Source organism: Sciurus carolinensis, chromosome 10 (genome assembly GCF_902686445.1).
Source record: "Sciurus carolinensis chromosome 10, mSciCar1.2, whole genome shotgun sequence".
In the NCBI taxonomy this organism is placed as follows: Eukaryota; Metazoa; Chordata; class Mammalia; order Rodentia; family Sciuridae; genus Sciurus; species Sciurus carolinensis.
The window spans coordinates 138,797,520-138,820,244 of record NC_062222.1 but is presented as its reverse complement, the minus strand read 5'-3'; the positions used below and the strand labels follow the sequence as shown (position 1 = coordinate 138,820,244).

Below are 22,725 nucleotides of genomic sequence, written 5' to 3'. Positions count from 1 at the left end.
AAATAAAAAGGGCTGGGTGGAGCTCAGTGCCTCTGGGTTCAACCCACAGAAAGAAAACCCCCCAGACTAAAATGTCTTAAATGGTGTATGGCTGTAGTTTATCAGCACAACCTCACACAAAGGGTTGTTCTGAAGTACAGTTTCAGAATTCATTCTATTTCATCAAGATGTCCTAACAGGAACTCAAGCACAGGGAAACCCACTGACGCGGTAGCACCTGCAGTACTTTCATCATCTGGTCCAACCTCGCCTCATTTACAGAACACTTTATTTTTTGAACTTCTTCCTTTTCAGAGCCTTCCATTCACCCTCCTGTGTGGCCAGGCTATTAAAAAGCTGCTTTACTCTTCGCTTTCTTTCCGCATCCCTATAAAAGAAGCAAATGCCCGTTTTTGGAGGATGTCTTGTGACCCAATGACAGTTCAGAACACACCAGCCTGCAGCTACCAAGTCCAACCCAAAGGGAAGGTCATGGGGAGGTGGGTGGGGAAGGAGTTGCTCAGCACTGCGGAGGCTGCTGCCTGCCAGGGGCCTGCAGTCCTGGTGATGGAGAGACCAGTTCCCCCTCCTGCCACACGCTCTTTACCGTTCCATGATCTCTGAGAGCTGCATCCTAGCCAGGAACTGGTTGTCCTTGCGGATTTCCCGGACAGCACCCTTGAACTCCCGCTTGTGTTTGTGGATCAGCCTTTTCCTTTCCTGTTCTTCCTTGCTGCTGCCTTGTTTCCTTCCAAACTCCAGGCTGAAAATGGAAAGCCAGTGAGCCAACAGCATTAAGGAGGTCAACCTCAGCCACAACCCCACGTCCTGGTCCCGACACTCACACTTTGACCAGCCGAGGGGTGAACAACTTTAGCGGGACTGGCTTGCTCTTCTCACAGAGCAGCGGCCGGTAGAGCTGCTTTTGGTTTTCCATCTCTGCCAGTGTGCTTTGAAACAGCTCCTGAAACAACATGAAGAAGTTGGCAAGTGGCCACAGGTGCCACACGTCCACAGTGCGTCCTCACCAACTTCTAGGGGCTCCACATCACGCCAACATGGAAGAGCCCAGTGGCCTTTGCAGCCACTCCTGCCCCACTGGTAAGTGAAGGTGGTGGCTGCTTCAGGAGCAGCACAGCAGTCCAGAAGGGGCCACTTTGCAGGAGGAAGGAGGCCATGTGCAACAGACTGGCCACCCTGGTCCAGCTGAAAGGCTTTACTTAGGAGCAAGAAGTCACCGTATCCGTGCTTCCAGAACCCCTCACTCCCAGAGAAACTTATGCTATCCACACTCTTGATGGAAGTGCATGGAAAACCACCTCGCTCTGCTGAAGTGGCCTCTGGTCCTTGGAGTGAAGGTGCTATGGGGCAGCTGGCCCTTACCTTCAACAGCATCAGACGGCTAAGGCACTTTCACTGAGGCCTTGGCTTTCAGAAGTCACTGGGGGTTTCTGAGGAATCTCCTTGAAGCCAGCTCGCTAATATTGGTCCTACCTTTCCCCTTGCACAGCTATGTCCTGGAGCCCAAGCTGCTTAGCTTCCTGTGCCCATGGCATGGCTCAGTCAGCTATTACCTGAGTGCCCAGAAACCTACATATCCCATCATGCTCTCTTGGCCAGTCCAGACTGTGCAGGACCAGAGAGCTTCCCTGTCACTTAAATATCAGGGACAAGCCACAGTCACATCCACAGTAAGGTAAGTGGGTGCCTGTACAAGCATCTCATCCTCACTGGCATTCGTGGACGGTGACGTGGTTTGCTCTAGGTTCTGGAGACTGGGCCAGGATCAGGACGGCCCAGCCACTGTCCTCACAGGGCTCACATCCTGGTGGGGCAGAGACGATGGTCAAGTATGCAGGGGGGGTCGCACTGTGGGGAGAGGCACGGGAAGCACAGTGGTGGAGTTGGGAGGCCTGGCAGAGGAGTGGGGGTGGAGCCTTTGCTCCAGGGGGAGTTCCAAGCAAAGAAGCGCAAACAGGAGATTCCAGGATTTTTGAGGGGCGAGCCTGTGAGGCTGGAGCACGTGCAGAGGACAAGGAGGGCTACCAGGGTCCGGAGGCCAGCTGCTGCAGCCTGGAGTGCTGTGGTCAGCACTCTGCCTTCTGTTCTTAATGACAAGGGGACAGCAGTGGAGGGTCAGGACTCAGAGGGTCACTGACACCCTCTGCTCTGCTGGCATTCTGGGCTGGTGCAGGAGGACTTGAGCTGCAGGCGGCAGCAGGCGTGAGGGCAGCAAGGAGCCGAAGAGCCGGATGAACCGGAAGGTCTGGGACGACTAGAGGCCTGTGGTACCAAGGGCTCTTCAGAAGTGCGCACAGGAGTGCCTAGGTCCACTGAGGCTGGCGCTCAGGCTGTGGAGGAACCACCCTCAGAACCCACCGGGCAGCTGCAGAGCTGAGGTGCTTCTTGTGCTCCAGGCAGCTGCCCAGGTCCCTGGAGCTGGGCTCAGTGGGCTTTCTGTGCAGCCTCCTGGAGGTTCCGCAGGGCAACAGCATGGACCCACACTCTGCTTTTATCTAGACCACCCATATCACAATTTTATTTCCCATTCATGTCTGATTTTGTAAAGATGGAGTCCTTGACTTAAAAAGCAACCTCAAGGACAAATATGCTCCACTGACCTAGTGAGGGCTCATCAACTCATCCAAGTCCAGGCAGGGCACTCCGTGGCCAGGAAGGCTTACCTGGAGCTCGTGTGGGTGGCTGCAGTCTGTCAGGTGCTGTGTCAGGAGGGCCTGGAGGGGCCTGGTGACAGCGTGGAAGGATGGCAGTGTGCCATATATGATGGTGCAGTGCCTGAGCAGAGCCAGACACACAGCCAGGCAGGACAGTCTGCAAGGGCAGGAGACAGGCAGGATCCCCACTTGTTTTGTGCCGGCCAGTCACTGGGAAACCAGTAACCTGGGTGAAAAGGCCACCCCAGCCACGTCACCGAGAAGTCAAATGGGGGTCCTCAGCTCACCACAGGGGAGCATTCAGGAGGCCTGTGGGAGACACACTGCCAGCTGGAAAGGAGGGCCCCCTTCGCTTCCCAGCTTCATGGTGAAACTGAGCAGGTACGTCTTGAAAATAATCCATGTTCGAGGAAAGTTTTTAGACATCAACCCAAACAGCCTTGGAAAACACACTAGCTAAAAACAAGTTCAGGTGGTAAATGAAAAGCGCCCACGTGCTCCACCAGCCTGGGAGCCGTCTGCACATACCTGGCGTGGTTGGCCTCGGTTGCCGTCGGGGCCCTCGGCCCACTTGCCCAGCGCAGGGGGAGGCTTCCCCTCTGCCACGTGGCCACATCCTCTGCATCAGAGACCAAGAGCAATTCGGAATTCTTCCCAAGCGCTCTGAAAGGGTGCACCAGAGTGGAACCTGAATTCCAAGCGTGAGAGGAGAGATGACCCGGGTGTCGCTGACCCACAGGACAAGCGCTGCAGCGCCTCTTCTCCCCAGGCTCCCTGGGTGTGCCAGATGTGGCACAGTCAATTCCAGGAGGCAGACAGCATAGGTACGATGCTGCCTTGGGCAGAAGCTTTGGCAGGGAGTGGTCAGAGCTGTGTCTAAACCCTGTCTTGGAGGCCAGTTGGCAACAGACTTTCTGTGGATCTACTACGTGTGGTGTCAGGCTGTAGGCCTTGACCAAAGCCGTGGGAGATACAATTAAAACCTACAGAAAGAAACCAACTAGGTAGGAGAAAGGAAAACAAGAGATGGCTAGGAGAGAGGATGAGGGCAGGTAGCTTCCCAGGTCTGAAGGATGGGCAGCAGTCAACCCAACTGCCACCTAGACACAAGGACATAGAGGGCGCAGCCTGCTGGGGGAGAGCCTGGGTACAGCTGGGCAGAGGGTTGGTCTGTTGCAAACCTCCCACCAGGACAGGACAACTGCCCCTTCCCTAACTCCACTGCGGGACCCAGTGGTATCTACTGCAGCTCTCCCTGACAGAACTGCTCTTGCTTCCCTCAATTCCTGTGGTGGGGATCTCATGGATGGCTGTGCCTCTCTGGTGCCCAATGCCGAGCTGAACAAACAGGTGTCAGCAGTGCCTGGAAATCAGTGCCACCAGGGACCAAGGGAGCCACATGCAGGAAAGTCATGTCATGGAAGAAGAGCTGAGGGGCAGGCAGCGGAACTGGAGTACTGAGGAACTACCTAGAAACCTCTTCAAAATAGTGCCTACCTAGGCCACTCACGTGCAGGGTGTGAAGCAGTCCCGCAGCAACCCCCCCGCCCCCCGCCAGCCCCTAGGTGTGCAGCAAGCTGGAAACGGGAGATGAGGCCCGTTGCAAGGTTGGAAAAGACCCCAAACAGAACAGAAACCAAGCACCCATCATAGTGCCACGGCAGCAGCTGAGTGGGGAGAAGCTTGCGGAAGGGAGTATCTGCAAGAGAAGCCCTGGAGCAGTGAAGGGCACGAGGCCAGGACCAAGTTCAGAAGACCAAGCCAGAAGGAGAACTCCTCCTCATCAACCACTGCTTCCCTGTGGCTCCTTCCTAAACCCTGGCAGTGAGCCACGTGAGCCTCAGGAGACACACGAAGAAAGACGCCAGGCATGGGAGGCTCAGGCGGGAGAACCAGTTTTGAGCTTAGGCGTTGAGGGCCAGCCTGGGACAAAAACAAAATGAAACCACCAAGTACCAGGCCCCGGGCTCCTCCCAAGCACAACCAATCCCCCAAATTAAGACTGGCATTCTGTTTCCTTTCTTGTGTGTGTGGAGCTGGGGACTGTACCTAGAGCCTTGCATGCTGGGCAAGCGCATTCCTGGCCCTACCTGTTTCTTTTCACAATATTGTTTCAACACATAAGACAAAAGTGTGTCAAGGCTTTTATGTGTATTTCTTGACACTAAGCCCTGGCTCACGGTCTCCGCTCAGACTTGCCATGTGTGACTGCAGGACTGGAGTGCACATTCACTCAGCAGCAGGCTGAGTGCATAGGTGTGTGCACATGTGTATGCAGAGGAAAACAGATGCTACTCTGGGTGGCAGGACTGCAGAAGTGTTTCTTTTTTCTTTGGGGAAACTACTTAAAAATTCTCAAGTACAATACATGTCAGGAAAGTGCCCACAAACCAACTCACCTTGGCTCTGCTTGTTTGGAGTTGCTATGTACAGAATCCCAAGAAGAAAATTAATAACTTCAGGTATGAACCTGTGAGACAAAGCCACGCATTCCAGAAACAAGCAGCACACAAAGAGGCCTTTCACCACGTCTTGTAGTGACAGCACTGGGCACTGGAAAGGAAGCCACAGGGTAAGTTGGTGCTCTGGAGCGACATTCTGGAGCATGTGTAAGGCAGACAACCTGACTGCCCAGGTGAGCCATGCAGCACCCAGAGGAGTCCTGCACCTGCTGCGGACACAGGGCAGAGGGCATGATCCTGAAGCATGGCCAACTGTATGCCTCACAAAGAAAAGGGAGCCAATATGACTCCAAACCAAAAGGGAACAAAGTCCCTATCAGATTTAGCGAGTTGACCAGATCCTTCCTGGGGTCACACCCTCCACTAACCGTGAACAGCTACATCAGAACCCCATGCCCAGCCCATCTGGAGAAGTGTTTAAGGGTGCTGTGCCCCTTCTCTGACCAGAACTCCTGACCTCTCTGGTCTCACAGGCCCTGTAGACAAGTGAGCTTTGGCCTGATCTCACGGTTAGGGTCCCTGGCCCTCAACAGTCATGCTCCTTTTCCATGAGGCCCTAAGATGTGCTGGGAAGAGGAGACACACCTTTGTGAGCAGCTGGCTCAGGCACATGAGGGCAGGGGTCACGACCGGGTGCCGGAAGTCAGAGGTTGGAAACAACAGCCCGACGATCTTCAAATAAATAAGCTGGAGAGAAAGTATTGCCACCAGATTACAGAAGGAAAGTGAAGCTCAGTTAAACCATACCCTTACAAGGGGCTGAGAGGGGAGCTGGTTTTGAAAGTCCTGGTGAAACGCAGTCAGCCTCTGTGGGTGCCGTGCCCCACACAGCCAGGGATGTCCAGACTCCCAGCCAGGAGCCGAGTGGGTTACTCATCTGTGAGCTCAGCAGAACCTGCAAGGCCATCCTCGGCCTCAGTGCTGGGGCTCCACACTCACACCAGGGTGCTTGGTGGCCTCTGCAGAAGGAAGAGTGGCCCTTCCTGCTGTTTCCTCTCCACAAGCTGCCTAAAGACTTCACTAGTCAGGAGCGGCGGCCCACACTGTAATTCCAGTGGCTTTGGAGGCTGAGGCAGGGGAATCACGAGTTCAAAGCCAGCCTCAGCAATTTAGTGAGACCCTGTGGCTCAGTGGTTGAGCACCCCTGGGTTATTAAAAAAAAAAAAAACAAAAAAACACCTTCATGTGTGCCTGGCTTACTGCTGTGCTCACTCCAAACATCACTTAGAAAAAGCACATGAACTGCTCAGCAAAACACACTGCTGGGCTTTTCTAAAGCACCAGGAAGGACACAAGGTATTTTCAGTAGGTCCTGGTGCTGTCCCAGGTACAGGTCCCAGCTCCTGAGCAGCAGCCTGCCACCAGCTGTTGCCTGGGTGTACTGAGGTGCAGCTTCCAGGGGAGCCCTCATCAGAGCCGGCCTTGCATGCGGCAGGAGGGAGCCTTCTGCAGACAGCGGCGAGGACGCCCCCGCCCTGGTCCACAGCACTGGCCCACTGGCTTGTCTCACTACAAAGACTCACAAGGGCAAAAGCTGCCATGAGCACAGCTGACAGTCTAGACCACGTGGGAGAAAAGTGTGCAGCTCACCACGGAGGACGGTCTGTGTCATAGAGTCCCACAGAGTCACTGAGAAAAAGACCAACAACCCAAAGAAGGATTTGCAAAAAGGACATGAAAAGCCTCTGCAAAGACATTAATTTCTTCAACATGTAAAAACAATCTTAGCTTCATAGCAGAAGTAAAATAAAGCTCCATCAAGATGCCATGGTCTGTTTTTCATATTGGTAAAGAAGAGCTTGATAAAGCTTAACTGGTGAGGTTGTGGGGAAATGAGTGTGTGGGGGGAGGCAGTGCCAAACGGCATCATGGAGGGAAACCAGGCTGGGCCCTCTGTAAGCACCCGGCACTCAGAAGGCCGCTGTGAGAGGCCAGGCTGTGCTCCCCAGCAGGGAGAGGAATGACAGGCCTCCAAAGAGGATGGGCGGCTGCTGACCAGAGGAAGCGGTGGGTGCTGCGGCTGGACACCTGGGGCAGGAGAGGTCAGCTGAAAGGACGGCCACCCACACGGGCCTGAGGCGGTGAGGGTGGGACTGCTGTGCTGGGGCCCGGTCAGGAGGGCCTTGCTCTCAACGCATGCGGCTGAATGAGTTCCCCTGTCAGCGCACCAAAGACCAGGCCCAAAGATCAGGGGGCCTCTAAGACGGCACGTCCCTCCTGTCTTGGATGGATGCAGGGGCCGCGAGGCCAGCACGTCAGATGGGGCTGCATCGCCCCTGCGGGGTTGCTCAGGACAAGGCAGCCTCAGGCCCACTGCTACGTCACAGGTGCGGTGAGGATTCGACTGCAAGCTCTCTGACTAGGGATCCTCAAGGCGACACCTGGACACACTCCACCAGTTACTGTGATTCTAAAATCACAGTAAAAGGTAACGTCCCTGAGAAAGCAGGGGGACCCGACATCTCCATGCCAGGAAGCTGCTGCGACTGCATTTTCCCATCCATGTGGCTCCTCTGCTTTTGATGGTGGTGGCAAGTCATGCTTACAGAACACCTCTATGAGTCGGGCACAGCGGGCAGCAGGTGACACTGACAGTGAGTCACCAGAAGGGTGGCTGGCAGATGAACTGCCCTGCCTGGGCTCTGCAGCATCTCAGGAACCCTTCTTATCAGGGGCATCAAGACACCCTCCCAAAGTGTCCACAACTGTGTCACTCGGACCCATGGGAACTTAAAAATAGCAGGCACACACCAGTGGGCCCCATTCCTCCTTCCTGGTCGGGCAAGGACTCTGGTATCACTGCAGAACTACCAGAGGGTTCTAAAGAACCCCGTGTCCTGCCTGCATTTGGGGGTTCTAAGGAAAACGAGGCCCAGGGAGTAGGGCTGAAGGGAGCCCTTGCCAGCTTCTCACACCTTTGCTCCTGCCTTGGAGCAACAGGACAGTGGCCGTGGTCTCCACAGCTATGCACAGCGCTGATGGGACTGTAAGAGATGCCACCTCCAACCCTCACGCCGTCCAGTCTGGGTGGGGACCTTTATGGTTATTGCCCCTTTACAAACAAGAACAGAGGACTGGAGAGCCTTAAGGACAAGCACCCGGGCCTGGACCCTGGCAGCCTAGCAGTGCCCACTGAGAGAGGCAGAGACAGGGTCCCAGAGCCACAGCTCCAGTGTTAGTGTCTAGAGCTGCACCCAAAACCCACCGGTTAGGCAGGTGAACGTGAGAAGGGTGCTGGGTCGAGGCTCGAGCAAGAGGCCAGCGGACACCACTACGTCACATGCTGGGGACTGTTAATCACTGCTAGTCACTCAACATGCTGGAAAGAGGGACTTGGGGCACTTCACGCCAGTACTCCTGCCCCCACCCCCCAAGAATTGAACCCAGGGCGCTTCACCACTGAGCCACACGCCCAGCCCTTTCCTATATCATTCTGAGGCAGGGTTTCCCTATGCTGCCCAAGCTGACCTTGAACCTGAGACTCCCTCCTGCCTTCTCCTCCCAAATTGCTAAGATTGTAGGCATGTGCCATGGCACCCAGAGCAATTCTTCTTCAAAGATACTAAAATTAAAAATGCCATATAAGGCTGTTTATAACAGGAAGGGTCCCAAGGAAAACACAATGGTTCTGTTCACCTTAAAGCATCTTTGCCATTAAGACTATATATAGCCAGGCACAGTGGCACATGCCTGTAATCCCAGTGACTCAGGAGGCTGAGGCAAGAGGCTCACAAGTCTGAGGCCAGTCTCAGCAACTTAGACTCTGTTTCAAGTTGAAAATTAAAAAGGGCTGGGGTGCTGGGGATATAGCTCAGTTGGTAGAGTGCTTGCCTCACATGCACAAGGCCCTGAGTTCAATCCCCAGCAATACACACACACACACACACACACACACACACACACACACAAGAAAAAGGGCTGGGATATAGTTCAGTGGCAGTGTCCGGAGTTCACTCCCTAAGGCCCCTGAACCCCTAGCAAAAAAAAATTAGATATAGCCCTGTCCACATGGACTCAAACCAGAATCTATCAGCAACTTCAGACAACTGCTGCTAGGGGCCGACTGTCCTCTCAGGCCTGCTGTAGTCCTCTCCCCACCAGTTGGACGCTCCAGGGCACAGTCAGCCTCTCAAGGAAAGCCACAGTCCTCTGTGTGAGGCCACGCCGAACTTGACTGTGGTGGCCGAGGACCAAGGCTAGAACCCGTCTTGCTCACCACATCCAAGCCTGGAAATGCTGCACGGCCTTTGGTCTCGATCATTTCTTCCATCTCGTGCATGGCATCTCGGAGAACAAACTGCATGGAGCTGCTTGCAGACTCGGGAAACAGCTGGCAGAGATTATATAACTGCCTGCAAAGCAGAGACTCAAATCAGGAGAGAACTCCAGACAACAAAAACACAGTGGAAACTCTTGAAGAAATTCTTCTGTGCAGTCACCTGCTAATTGTACAAGTCGTCAGAAAGGGAAGCCTCTAGGTGAACCTTTTCACTTGCTGGAAGCCCTCACACGTCGAGGGCCCGACCACCCGGCAACGCAGCAGCCTGAGAACCCACCGTTTCCCTACTGCTGTCTGCCAACCTTCCTAATGACCCAGGCAAGTTTTCCTCTTCTTTTTTAGGGTACTGGAGAGCGAACTCAGGGCCCAGTGCATGCTAGCCAAATGCTCCACCACTGAGCCACATCCCCAGCACTTTTTACTGTAGACAGGGCCTCACTACGTTGCTGAGGCTGGTCTCAAACTTGCAGCTCTCCTGCCTCAGCCTCTGAAGTAGCTGGGATTACAGGCATGCGCCACCGCTCCTGGCTCCAGATAATTTCCAATGGTGTTTTATAATCACTGTACTTAGTTTTGCCATTTCCTAAAAATCTGGGAGTACCTTTTGAGTGGTGGTGGCAGAAACACCTCCATTCATAACCTCGCTGCTGTTGGAGCACATGCCACGTGTCAGCTGTGGTGCTTTACGTATGGACTCATCCATTCCTTGCAAACACTTTGTAAGAGTGCCCTTCTGTGTACGCGAGCACGCCAGCGGAGTGAGGGTCAGAACCCACCCTATTCATCCCTTTGTAGGACACAGGAGTTCACTGGCTCAAGTAGACCAGCCTCGTCAGGATCCAGAGGTGTGAAAGGACCTGGACCATGGGGCTCAAATTCTGTGAGGGACAACACAGTCTACCATGTGTTCCAGATACTTCCCAACCATCCATGAGCTTCACTGGGGAATGAACTGAACAAATGAGCCACCCGATGCTCTAAGTGAATCTGAGGGGTTCAACTGTTTTAAAGTCAATGTGTTTCTATTTAAGTAAATCTTGTCTCTGGTAATGGAGCAGCACAGAGTGGGAAGGGGTCATTAATTCACTGCCATGGGTTTGCTTTGTGAGACTTGCTTACAAGCTCTGGGGGCAGTCCACCTACCTGCCATGCTCACGTCACCAGCCTACCTGCCTTGATGACCCTAACCGGGAGAACCACTGTTCAATTCAGCCCCACGTCCTTGCGAACATAAACATTTTTTTACTTACACAACCAACTTATCAATTACTTTGAGGTTTGGTGGATCACTTGTAGCCAAATCTCCAACATATTCCAAAAGGAAGCCAAACAGTTTCTGTAGGAACATGAATTGGGAAGAGAGCTTAGTGCCAAGCACCAAGAACATTGTCACAGGCATGTGACTTTCATCACCTAGTCTGGCAAAGAAGGTAGTCAAGGGACCTCCTATGCAGAATGCAGAGGCTCAGAAGGGGCACAGGGACCCCAGGGGGCAGAGGAGGGAAGCCAAGGGCCAGGTGGCACTTGCACAGATGGAGACACAGTCATCAGAACTAACAGGGTGGTGCAATGGGCGCGCTCTACCTGCGAGCGAGGGGGCAGGCATGTGCCCGTCGCTGTGGGCGGAGCCACTGGATGGCCGTGAGCTATTTGCTCTCATGTGAAAGGAAGGGCCTGTGCCAGGTCTTGGGGAGGTGCCCGGTGCCCAGGGGCAGTGCCCCAGGCCCCCTTCATGTGTGACCTCAGGCAACCCTGATGCTCTGACGGGGCACCCTCATGCTCCCAGTACTCAGCACCTCTTTTTTTAAAAAATATTTTTTTAGTTGTAAATGGACGTAATACCTCTATTTTACTTATTTATTTTTACTTGGTGCTGAGGATCGAACCCAGTGCCTCACACATGCGAGACAAGTACTCAACCCCTGAGCCACAACCCTAGCCTATAGCATCTCTTAAACTCCAACGTACTTCTAATTTTTCCTTGTTTCCCACTGCGAGACTTGGATGGTTGCATTTCTGAATTCGCTCCACCACCAAAAGCTGCTCTTCCATTGATCTTCCCGATAACACAGATCTCAGCTCCTCGTAGGATTCAGGAGCTACTGAACACAAACATTCTTCACTCACAGTTAGAACAAGCATGGCTCCTACCTGTGCTGACACAGGTGGACACCAGACACTAAGCAATCCCCTCCTCTGCTTTCATAGAGATAATGCAGACCTGTTCACAAGCACACCTGAGTGAACTGGACTATCTAGCAGTGACCATGCACCTGAGGATGCCCCAGTGCATTTGTGACCTCCCACCTTCCCTTGAGCAGGAGTTCGCTTCAGGGGTCACTTGGTGACAGTGCCAGTTTTAATGCCCCAGTGTCCCAGATGAGCTGGAAGGAGATACAGAGCTAATCAATGCTACCTCCCAAGACTCTTGCCCATCAAAGGTTATGTCCATGGGGGTCAGCCTCACTCCTAGCTCTCCTCTGGAAAGACCCTCCAGTCACAGGACAATTCAGGATTACTTACTTGAACTAGTTTTTCTGTGTGTACCAGACCAAACACCCTCTATCTTATCTAAAAACGGTTACATGGCCAAACAAGTGCTCAGGTCTGAACACAAGCCTCGCAGCTGCATCAAGGTCCCGCCCTGGGGCCCACACAGAGGTGTGTCTGCCTCATCTGCATGCAGCCCACAGGAACTGTCCCCAGGCCCAGGAGAACCAGCACCCCGGACCTGCGAAGGTGTAGGGCAGCTCAGCTCTGGCAGCTTTTGGAGTGTTCTGGTCACTTCTCAGTCTCTTCCCAGGAGTCTGCCCTTGCTCTCTCTGTGGCTTCTTATTTTCCTCCCCACTCTCTGCACTAGAGTCCAGGTCTGAGTGGTTGTCTGGGTCCCCACTCTCTGCACTAGAGTCCAGGTCTGAGTGGCTGTCTGGGTCCCCGCTTTCATCTTCACTCTCTTCCTCGTTGTTCCCGTGGCTTCCGGTTTCCCTGCTTAGTTCTTCGTGGACATCTTCCTCAACATTCATCTTTCCATCCTAGAAAGGGACCAGAGACCATGGGCATCACTGTGCAGAGAGCACAGCTGGCCATTCTGCAACTACACCACAGGTACAGGTGCTTTCCTACCCGACTGTCCCCTGGTCTTGGGCCTCCTTGCCCACCCCCATGTATGCTGCCCTCAGTCACAAGAGATGAAGGTTCTAGAATGGTTGGAGGGGGTCTGTCTCTCCAGGGTTCCTGTGTTGGACTCTTGGTCCTCAGTGTGGTGCTATGAGAGGTGATGGCATCTGTAAGAGGCCTTTGGATCAGTAAGGCACTGTTCTGGGAAGAAATCATGGGTTCTCCTTGGACACCCGGGTGAGTTCTCAGGAGAGTTGTTAAAAAAGGTATGAGCCTGGCCCCTTTACCTCTCTTGACTTCCTGTCTGATCATGTGATCACTTTCTCCTGCAGGCACTCAACCACCATGATGCCCTCCACCATGAGGCCTTCACCAATTGAGACGATGATGTTGCCAAGCCCTTGAATGTCCAGAACTATTAGCTACATAAATCTCTTTCCTTTATAAAACCATTGAGCCTCACGTACTTCATTATAGTAGCAAAAAATGGACTAATATAGGCTCCCAGCGAGTCCTGCCAGCACTGGAAAAGGGTTATGTCTTGCCAAGGAGCTGTGTAGGTCCAAGATTGGGAAGGTGTCCACTGTCCATGGGTATAGTGGTTGTGAGGGTTTCTGCATCATGCCCTTGTTGGAGGCTGAGAACACAGAGGGTAGCAGTGGCTTCCTGATCTGGGGGAGTGACCCCAGGTTTCTGCTATTCCAGATAACCTTGGACTTTTCTGCCAGCACCCCATTTCCTGTCTTGGGCCCTTTTCTGCTCAAAACAGCAGCCTCTTTTTCTGCTTTGAGTCCTGATATACTCTAAAAGGACAAGTGGGTAGAGACCTTACACATTTTGTGAACAAAAACTGTACCAGTCTAGAAACCTGACTACTCAAAAATATTCAGAGTTATAACCTTGAGTCAGCTCTCATGTCACGCTAGGAACCTGCAGATAATCAGTTACAAACTGTAGGTTAGAAAGTGCTTGATGCCAACAGCTGATAAAGCAGCCTGTCGTGGTTTGTCGCCAGGCACCTTCTGGGAGGGAGGCAGGCAGAGCACACACAGGCTTCTCTAGGAAGCGCTGGCAGCCGACCCCTGAGCACGCAGAGTAAAGAACTTTAGAGAGACTTTCAGGTTTACATCCTCATCTGTGATGAAACCCTTATGTTCTCAAATTAAAAAGAAAGAAACCGAAGCCAAACCTCTTACTTTGTAAGAAAGCAAGCGCCTATCATCTTTGTCCAGCACGAAGCCATCGTTTAAATCATCTGCTGACATGTGTTTTGGTTTCTTCACACTTTCATCCTCCTTTCCAAGCATTCTTCGAAGTCGTTCAGTCTGACAGGAAGGAAAGAGAAGCCACATGGTGTGATCAGATATGAAAGGACGCGTGTGTCCCTGCTCCTGACAACAGGCCTCCAGCCGGCTTTCTGCCACCTTCACTCAGACAAGTGAACACTCAGAGTCAAAGTTGTGTGGAAGACATCCTTATTTAATAGGCACTGTTCAATCTTTGTGATAATACTTTCCAGTCACAAGAAAGTAAAACCTGTTCCTCTAAGGTCTCACTCTAATGGAGCTCAAGAGACCTCCCTGTTTGTAGTACTCTGGGTGTGGAAGAGACCTGTGGTGTGGTTACTTTAAAACAGTCAAGTGTAGAAAAGTATGTCTTTATCTTATTTTTGTTTAAATGCAATAACATTTTAAAAATTTTTAATGCACAGAAGAAAACTAAGAAAGCAGTACACTCACTATATTGTTAGCAGACATTTTTAGGTAGAGGAATTGTAAGGAATGTCCATTTTTTATTTGGAGTGCTTGGGTATTAAAGCATTTTATTGCATATTTTTGCTTTTGTAATTAGAAATAAAAAGGCTTACAGTTACATCAATACAAACTTTAAACACACTGTATCTTTAGCGCATCTTTCAAAATAGAGCAGAAAGGGCTAGAAGCAAAAGGCAGCGATGGAATCTTACACAGGAAGCCCAGGTTCCCCAGGGGCTGCCCCCGCCTGCTGTGTTGCAGGTCACCCTACCTCCAGCTTCCTGAGCCGCTCCTGCTCCTCCTTGGCCAGCTCCTCTTCCGTTTTCATCCTGTTAGAGGGTTGTGCCTTCATTTCAAAGCCAAGCTCACGAACCATCATGTCGTAGGCATCAGGCTAAGGTGGAGAGAAGACACTTTTTGTTTTTAACAGTTTAACAAAAAGAAAAGATCTGTGTGGCGGGCTTTGCTTTCCGACACACTGGCAAGGGCCCCTCAGGGTATGGAAGAAGCTAAATCACCATCTGAGACTTCTCTCAGAGAAAGCTGTGCTACAGATGGCCACATGATGTCACCAAGTGAAACCCTAGGTTTTCCCTAGAATCCAGCAGTTCAAACAAAGATACTATTTTCCAAAAATTCAGACATAAGAAAGAGCAGAGGGGAGCAGCACTGCCCAGAAGCACACTCCAGGTGCGCACGTAGGACACACAAGACGGCATAGACGGGACGGGGAGGGTATGCGCGCTTGAGGTGCGCACTTAGGACACACGGCAGCATAGCGAGGGTGGAAGTGCGCTCGAGGTGCGCACGGAGGACACATGGCGGCATGGGACCGGGAGGGTCAGACCCAGCCTCGAGTCTCCACCTCACAGCCCTTCTCACCCTAGGCATGCAGACCACCTCACGCATACGCTAGGGAAGCTCCAGCCCAGCACGGCGCATGGCAGGTGTTCAGAGGAGATGCGCAATGCAAGCCTGTCCCAAGAGAGGAAGGCCAGGGAAGCATCCTGGCCTGTCTTTTTTCCAAAGAAGAATCAGGTTTACAATGTAGGTTTCACTGCAGTTTTCAATCCCTTAATTCCTACCTTAGGATTTTCTTTTTTCTCCTTCTTCTCTGACTTGGGAGTTTTGTGGGATAGGAGGGTCTGGATTTCTTTCCAGTCTTGGTCCAGCTTCTCTGTGAGCTCAAGGGCATCTTCTCGTTGTGCCTGTCTCTCTCTCTGGAAAAAACAGACATACCCTGTGTCACTGATGGACTTCAATTTACATCAGTACCAACAAAAAGGAGGGCAAAGGGGAAGCCAGGCTACTCTGTTCATCTAGATGCCCCACGCAGCTCACTACGGGTTTCAAGCAGTTAGGTTCTGCACACCCTGACACACCCAACACCAAGCCAGCAACCGCCCGCAGGAATTTTGTGCTTGGTAAGATTAAAATGATCAAGATTAAAAAGAGGGACAAGGTCGTGGCTCAGTGGTAGAGCACTTGCTTTACATGTGTGAGGCACTGGGTTTGATTCTCAGCATGACATATAAAAAAATGAATAAAATAAAGGTCCATCAAAAAAAGATTAAAAGATCAAAATTCCTCTCTAAAATGAAATCTCTTATTAAATTTAGAGTATCTAATGACCCTTAGAATGCACAGGGAGAAAAAGTACAAGCTGGGCGTGGCTCATGCTGGAGCCCCCACAGAAAACACGGCTGCCCACCTTCTCTTGCTTTGACTTTGCAATGAGCTCTTCAATCAGTTCTTTCCGTGACTTTGGTTTTCCCCCTTCTTCACCTTCCTGCTGAGACGTCTTCTTGTGAAGGAGTCCCCTACCTCCAAAGTGGGCGGCAGTCAACTCAGCTAGAAAGAGTAGAAAACAGCACCGTGAAGATGGGGCCCTGGGTTGGTAGGCACCGTCTGCTGCACTCTTGCTCACCCAAGGCTGCCGACCTCAGTAAAACTACAAAGCCTGCAGGCCAAGCAACCAGAGTGACTCCTCCAGTTACTCAGAGCTCTCTGGGCGACGCTCACCTTGACACTCCATGTCCCCCTTCTCAGACACCAAGCAAGTGTGCCCTTGTTTTCCCCTCCTGTCGGATCATTCTTTTATTGCTGCCAGGTCAACAAGCTCTCCTGGTCACCTTACACTGCCCCCAAAGGGCTATCTCTGCTCCATCTTTAATCCCATTGCTCCCCAGCTCTGCCCTGCCTTTCTTCTAAAATGGAACCCTGTTGCTCTGTAATCAGTTCTTGGTCCTCCTTTTAACATCAGCAGTGCTCAACACATCTCTCTCTCCTCCTAGAAAGGCTGTCTACTCGGCTCTGGCCACCACCCGCCTGCAGCCTCTCCAGCCTCTCCTGTTCTCCAGCTCTTCAGGCTGCAGTTCCTGCCATCTCTCTATCCATTCTTGCTCCTTTGGTGGCTTCAGTTGTTCTCCATGCTGGCACCCTTTAGCTGCCCTCTGGCACTGTCCCGCGGCTGTCTCACAGGCACTGCACACTCCCCAGCTTGTCTGTCCCCGTCTTCTCCATCTCCTGAGAAGGGCGCCTCCTCTTCCCTCACACCTATATCCTGCTCACTAGTAAATCCACTTGACTCATCCTGTCAGATGAACAGACTCCACGGCACAGACCTCTCTAAGGCTTTCTTCCTGAGTGAAAGCCAAACTCCTGTGTGTGGCCAGAGGTCCTGCTGTCTGCCTATTACCACTGCCTCCTGTCCTCTCAGCCACCAGCCAGCCTGCCGCTCTACCTCAGGCACTCTGGATTCACTGTTCCCTGTGGGGATGCTCTCTGCTCACAAGGCCCTTGAGACTGTGGAAACACACCATCTTCTTGGGGAGGCTGGTCGTGACTTCCAAAGGCACTTTCCAGTCCTTTCCTGGCTTTGTTTTTACTTTCACCTTTGATTAGACAGCATAATTTAGTGACAGGTTTTGCTCACTGTCTGGGTCCCCCGTGCAACAGGAAATGCAAGAAGGCGCCCTCCACAGCACAGGGGTTTGCCCCACAGGCTGCTTCGACTCCTGTCAAGAGCTTTGCTGCCTCAGCCTTCCAGGCACTGAAGACAAAGCTTTGCAAGTCAGTTTTAGTTCTGTGTAGCCTTGCTCTGAAGATGCTGGAAAATGGGACTTACCCTTAACTTTATGAGAAATGTGAGCACATTAATATCATGCCTGCAACTTTATAAACAGGACCCAAGATTATTAGACTTGAACTGAGTTCTCAACACAGTGTTAATCAAGGCCAAGATTGACTCTGTTTCAAGTTACCATCTGCAGATAGGGCTCAATATTATTACCTGCACAAATGATCATAACTGGTTCTATAGGAAGACTGAAAGATATATGTACACATCACTGGTACAAAAAGGTCAGGATTTATAAACAGCAGGCAACAAAGCAGTGCAGTTTAGTGCAAAAGAGCTGTCTTGCAAGTCAGTGAGATCAGTTCATCCACAGCTTGACTCATCTCTGGTGCAGTTAAACCACTGTGGTGCTTCAGTAAGAAAATGTACTTTATTAATGCTAAGGTGCTTTCTCAGCTTGTGTAAGCAACTACCTTCCTACCTACCTATACCATCCTAAAGTTCTGAAACTTTTTAAAAAAAAAGCCAAATGCAGAATTTACTGAGAGGTGAAACTTGCGTGAGACAACATTCTCTGAGAAGAGCAGGAGAAGTTCCGTGAGCCCTTAGGTCTGTGTGCAGCACCTCCCACTTACCAGACAACATTCCTCGTTCCTCAGCATCACTGTCACTATCCACGATGTCATTATGCTTTTCGATGTCTGCTAAAGACTGGCCATAATGGGTTAATTCTTCATCTTCGTTTAGGTTGTAAATACTTTTTTTCTCATGATGTCGCTGACAAAAGTGCGAGGAAAATCAGTTGTCCAAAATTACCACGTTTATTTCTCAGCAAAAACAATTATTTTTCCATTATATGTGAAATATGATGACGAGGCCTAACCAGCCTTAAGATTATGCTAGGTCACATGATCGATGATTTAGATTAAACAGAACCCATGGAGGGAAACTCTTAAACAAATCAGTGGGTGAGGCGAAGTTACCGGTAACTCAAGCAGTCCTTCCTGCTATCAAAGTTTTTCCACCACTTACTCTCCCCCAGCAGCTGCAGGTTGGCCCTTTAGTTAAGAACTTCGGTAGTGGTTGCTGCCATCTGCTCTGGTTATGATGTTTGTCCATTTAATAACTAGTATCTGCAGAAGGTTATGTCCCCTTTTGCCTAACCTGACAAGATATATCCCCTGAACTGGCAGGCAAGTATCCACAAAGGTAAATGAAGAGAATCGGCCCTCTCTTTGAGCTTCACTTCTTTGTAAAATTTACAGCAAAGACTCTCCTCCATTTTTCTTTTTATACCTGTTGTTCCAGAGCAAACCTCTTCATCATCTTTTCCTCTGGGCTTATGTTGCTGTTGTACTCCCCAAAGCGTTTATCTGTAAACACATTGGACTTATCCCTGTCTTTGTACTCCTTTAGTAGAGTCTGTGTACGCTGAAAAAGACATAAACAATTTTTACAAAAAAATTCCTGCAATTGCCACTAAAGGGAGCATCAGAATGGTGTGTATTTTAAAGTTCACAGCTGTGCACTGTGATGTCAAAAGTCCACCCACACTACTTCATGTCTTCCCTAGTAAGAACAACTTTTTTTTTTTTTTTTTTTGGTACTGGGGATTGAACTCAGGCACTTTACCACTGAGTCACATCCCCAGCCTTATTTTGTATTTTATTTAGAGATAGGGTCTCACTGAGTTGCTTAGCACCTCACCATTGGTGAGGCTAGCTCTGAACTTACAATCCTCCTTTCTCAGTCTCCCGACCCGCTGGGATTATAGGTGTATGCCACTGCGCCCGTCTAGAACAGAACTGTGATAAGCAAAAAATCAACTCACTCTCAGCTGATGGAATAATCATTTTCCTCTTTAGAGTCTACCTAGAGCTGAAAGAAAGGAGAGGCCAAAAGCATTAAGAGCAGACTAAAGATGCTGAACTGCTCTTTCAGCTGTCGCAGCTGCCTCAGGATTCAAAGTGTTCACTCAGGCCTGATTCACTTGGAAAAACAGAGTAAGTTTGGATTCCTTCTATCATGGAGGGCGGTTATTTCTTGAAGGTACTCCTAAGAAATGCAGAGTTGTGCTTTGCATGTGATACTAGGTCATAAATGAGCTTATCAAATGGGGGAAGTTCATACCTTATCAAGCAAGGCACTATTTTAAACACAGAATTCAACAACCGATATCAAGAATCAAACAATTTAGTATTCTTCCACTAGCAGCAATTAATGAGTTCCATGTCATTCAAGGCTGGCTTTCCTTGGAGTTGAATTCCCTAAAGCGGAGATTAGATAGGAAGTGAGGAATGACTGTGGCCTCTGAGACCTGAGTTGGCTGCAGGAGGAACCTCGCCCTATCATGGACATTCTCTGTTTGCTCAGAGACTACCAATTAGCAGAGCTTATACATGACCAGTGACAGAAGAAGTGGCACCCAGGCGGGATCATCACACAGTGCAGACCCTGCAACGATCCAATCTGGTGGCTTTACAAACCCTTCAGCACAAGCAGGGCACCTTGACAGGTATTCAAACCCCTATTCCAAGCCTAGACTGGAAAGTTTCTTGTACTCTTCAGGGATTCCTGGGCGAGTCAAACACGCATCTCCAGGAGGCCCAGACAGGGACCTTAGACCTGAGGGGCATGGAGAAGTTATCCAGGTCTGGGGAGGAGCACTCTCATCATGACACAGCACCTCTGTCCCCTCCTCACAAAGGCCTGAGAGGTACAGTCCAGAGCATGGACATGCATTCCCCTAGCTTCAACAACTCCTAGCCAGGATTTTGGAAGATGCTTAACATCTGTCCCCAGTGGCCACTCTGCTCAAGGAGACACCCACCTACCTCAGGCAGTCTGGAGAGGGTTACATGAGGCAATCAGCAATCAGTAGGAAACTGCCCCAGCCTGTAGTGTCAAGCACTAGAGTCTGGGTTTGGATCTTAACCCCACCACTTCCAACCTGAAGGTTATATACTTATTCCCTGCCTCAGTTTCCTCAGGTTTAGAAGGGAGGCAACGGTATTTCCTTCACTAGTCTGTGAGGATTTTTAGCACAATGCCTGATCTACTATAAGGGACTACATTAGTAACCTTTTTTTTTTTTTTTTTAATTTTCAGGATTGGTGATTGAACCCAGGACCTGGCATATGATAGGCAAGGGCTCTACCCCTAATCTATACTCCAAGCCCCTTCTATTTTACCTTGAGTCAGGGTCTTGCTAAGTTGCCCACACTGACCATGAACTTGCCATCCTCCTACCTCAGCTTCCTGAGAAGCTGCGATAATAGGTGTGTGTCACCACTTAACTGTTGTAATTTATTTTAGGATTGAAGGAAGTGAGGCACAGCTATAAAGTGATGGTGCTGGGACTGCCTTCTTACTGCTGCATTATAGTGCTGTCCCAAAGTGCCCTAACCAACCAGAGAAGACAACTGGGACAGCCCCTTTACTCCCCAAGGACTAGCACACATGGAGGGACCGAGGCCTACAACCCGAGCCCTTGTGTGCCTTGACTCATGCACATCCTTTGAACTCGGCTAGAAGACCGGCTGTACCCCAGCTCTGAGCTCTTCACTTGCATGACTTGCTCACATCCTTCACTGCACTGGGACAATGTGCTTCTACCTATCCCCAAGATAGTCCAGCCACTCAACCCACACAGCATGAATGTGACTCCTGTGAAGAACTTTCTGACTTTCCTGACTATCATACTTTCTTCTGACTGTCATCTCTCATTCTACTTCTGGTTCCTTCAAGTATCAGTTCCTACCACTGGCCGAGCCCTGGGAACTCGGCGGGGAGTGGCAATTCCCCTCTCTTCAGATATAAGAGATCTCGGCAAGCTGCCCTATTTGGGCTGTGGGGCTTGGGAGACTATTCAAAGTAATGACTTGGTGCTGGGGGTGTAGTTTAGTAATAGAGAGCCTGCCTAGCATGCACAAGCCCCAGCAGCAACAACTAAAAAGAAATGGTGACTTGAGCTGGCACTTTAGCAACTTTGAGAGGCAAAGCAGTCTGTCCTTCTTGGACAAAGTGAGCTGCAAGAGGCTAACAAGGATAACAGGTTGAGGTCAGACTGTGAAGGCGTCTGGCAATGACAAGGCGAGATATCTAACGAGAGAGACACTTAGAGAATGCTCACTAAACATTGGTGCACTTATAATGCTCATAACCCCCACGAGAGGAGGAATGTGCGTTATTATCACTTTAAAATGAGAAAACCAAAGACAGATGTCCCTCCACTAGAGGTTACAGGCCTACCCTACACCACTGGCATTGGAGTGTGCAGGGCTGGACTCTTGTCTGTGTCAGTCACCTGTCTTGCTATTACAGTGATGGCAACTCTTTCTAGTAATTACCTTCCATTGCATTAGAGATCACCTGGCTGGCATACTGTATGAAGGAATATAGATTAGAGCTCTTGATGGCAACTCGCTTATCTCTACCTCCCCAGAAGCTAGATTGGGTAATCAGTGTAGCACAAAGGCTTCGAAGACATTGGATCCCGAATACAAGCCCCAGCCCTTATTGTGTGTGTGACCATGGGAAATTCAGTTTTTCTTCCTGTGCCTTAATTACTTCCCCAACTTCATAATGCATGTTCCTGAGAGCAACTGTAAGAATTGTTTAAAAAGGTCGTATCTCAGCACTTGCATATAGAACGCCATTGTGAACTTAATTTTTTAAAAAAGGTGCAGAACACTGGACAGAGTCATGGGCACGGGCGAGGTGGGAAACGCGCGTGGAGACCGTCCACAGCAGGCAGCCTTTCAGTTACTCCCGCGGCGGCGCAGCGTCCTGTGCCACCACCGACCCCGAACGCGCGGAGCTCAGAGCACGGGGATCGGTCAGGCCGCGCTGTGCAGGACGCCCGCGGTTCCCCAGGGCTCAACTCTGCCGGGCAGTCAGAGGCGTCAGAACCACGCACGTGGCGGGACCTGCCCACGCCACAGCGAGGCGCCGAGGCGAACCGGCCCGTGCCATACTGCAATCGGGGAAACGCAAGGACGACAAGCAGAGCCTCACCTTCCTGATGGCCCGCGCGCGAGCCACGCCGGGCAGCCCCACGTCGTGGCGCGCCTTCCTGCCCAGGATCTGGAACTTCTGCCTGTTGACCTTCACCTCGAACGGGTTGGGGTTGGCCCGCGCCGCGCTCCCGCGCGCCCCCGCCGGCGCCCGAGGAGCCGGCCTCCGCGCCGCGCGCGGCCTGGCCTTCCCCATGCCGCGCGTTTCGCCGCGCCCGCGCCTGCAAGTCAGGGAACCCGGGGCGGCAGCCGGTGGCAGCTGTTCACTACGGAAATGCGTGCCGGGCCGCGGACGCCGCCGAGCCTCGTCTCGCGATAACTGCCCCACCGCCCAGGTTCTCACGAGACCTAGACTCGTCCAAGAA

General features: G+C 51.3%; 1 protein-coding gene across 3 annotated transcripts; it reads right to left on the bottom strand.

Moving 5' to 3' along the window:
- Window positions 1-249: 249 nt before the first annotated feature.
- Nop14 (NOP14 nucleolar protein) lies at window positions 250-22,671 on the bottom strand. Of its 3 annotated transcripts, none has more exons than XM_047567263.1 (18): window positions 22,362-22,670; window positions 18,642-18,776; window positions 17,981-18,122; window positions 15,978-16,117; window positions 15,352-15,486; window positions 14,538-14,660; window positions 13,709-13,837; window positions 12,127-12,427; window positions 11,364-11,497; window positions 10,646-10,731; window positions 9,333-9,468; window positions 5,702-5,803; window positions 5,054-5,207; window positions 3,183-3,342; window positions 2,664-2,811; window positions 825-943; window positions 587-742; window positions 250-367 (listed from the first exon to the last, which is right to left on the bottom strand). In XM_047567263.1, the coding sequence occupies exons 1-18, from the start codon at window positions 22,554-22,556 to the stop codon at window positions 268-270; spliced, it is 2,595 nt and encodes an 864-aa protein (XP_047423219.1). In that variant the 5' UTR covers window positions 22,557-22,670; the 3' UTR covers window positions 250-267. The 3 variants fall into 3 exon arrangements, with proteins under 3 accessions (XP_047423219.1, XP_047423220.1, XP_047423221.1); XM_047567264.1 differs by having other exon boundaries at window positions 11,364-11,494; window positions 22,362-22,669; XM_047567265.1 differs by lacking the exons at window positions 250-367; window positions 587-742 and having other exon boundaries at window positions 3,183-3,317; window positions 22,362-22,671.
- Between the last annotated feature and the right edge of the window lie 54 nt (window positions 22,672-22,725).

Coding starts and splice junctions, on each gene's coding strand:
- Nop14 (XM_047567263.1), bottom strand. CDS start 22,556: ATGGGGAAGGCCAGGCCGCGCGCGGCGCGGAGGCCGGCTCCTCGGGCG. Junction 18,777..22,361: donor GCGCGCGGGCCATCAGGAAG/GTGAGGCTCTGC, acceptor TGTCTTTTTCAG/CGTACACAGACTCTACTAAA. Junction 10,732..11,363: donor GAAACAAGGAAAAATTAGAA/GTACGTTGGAGT, acceptor ATGTTCCTACAG/AAACTGTTTGGCTTCCTTTT.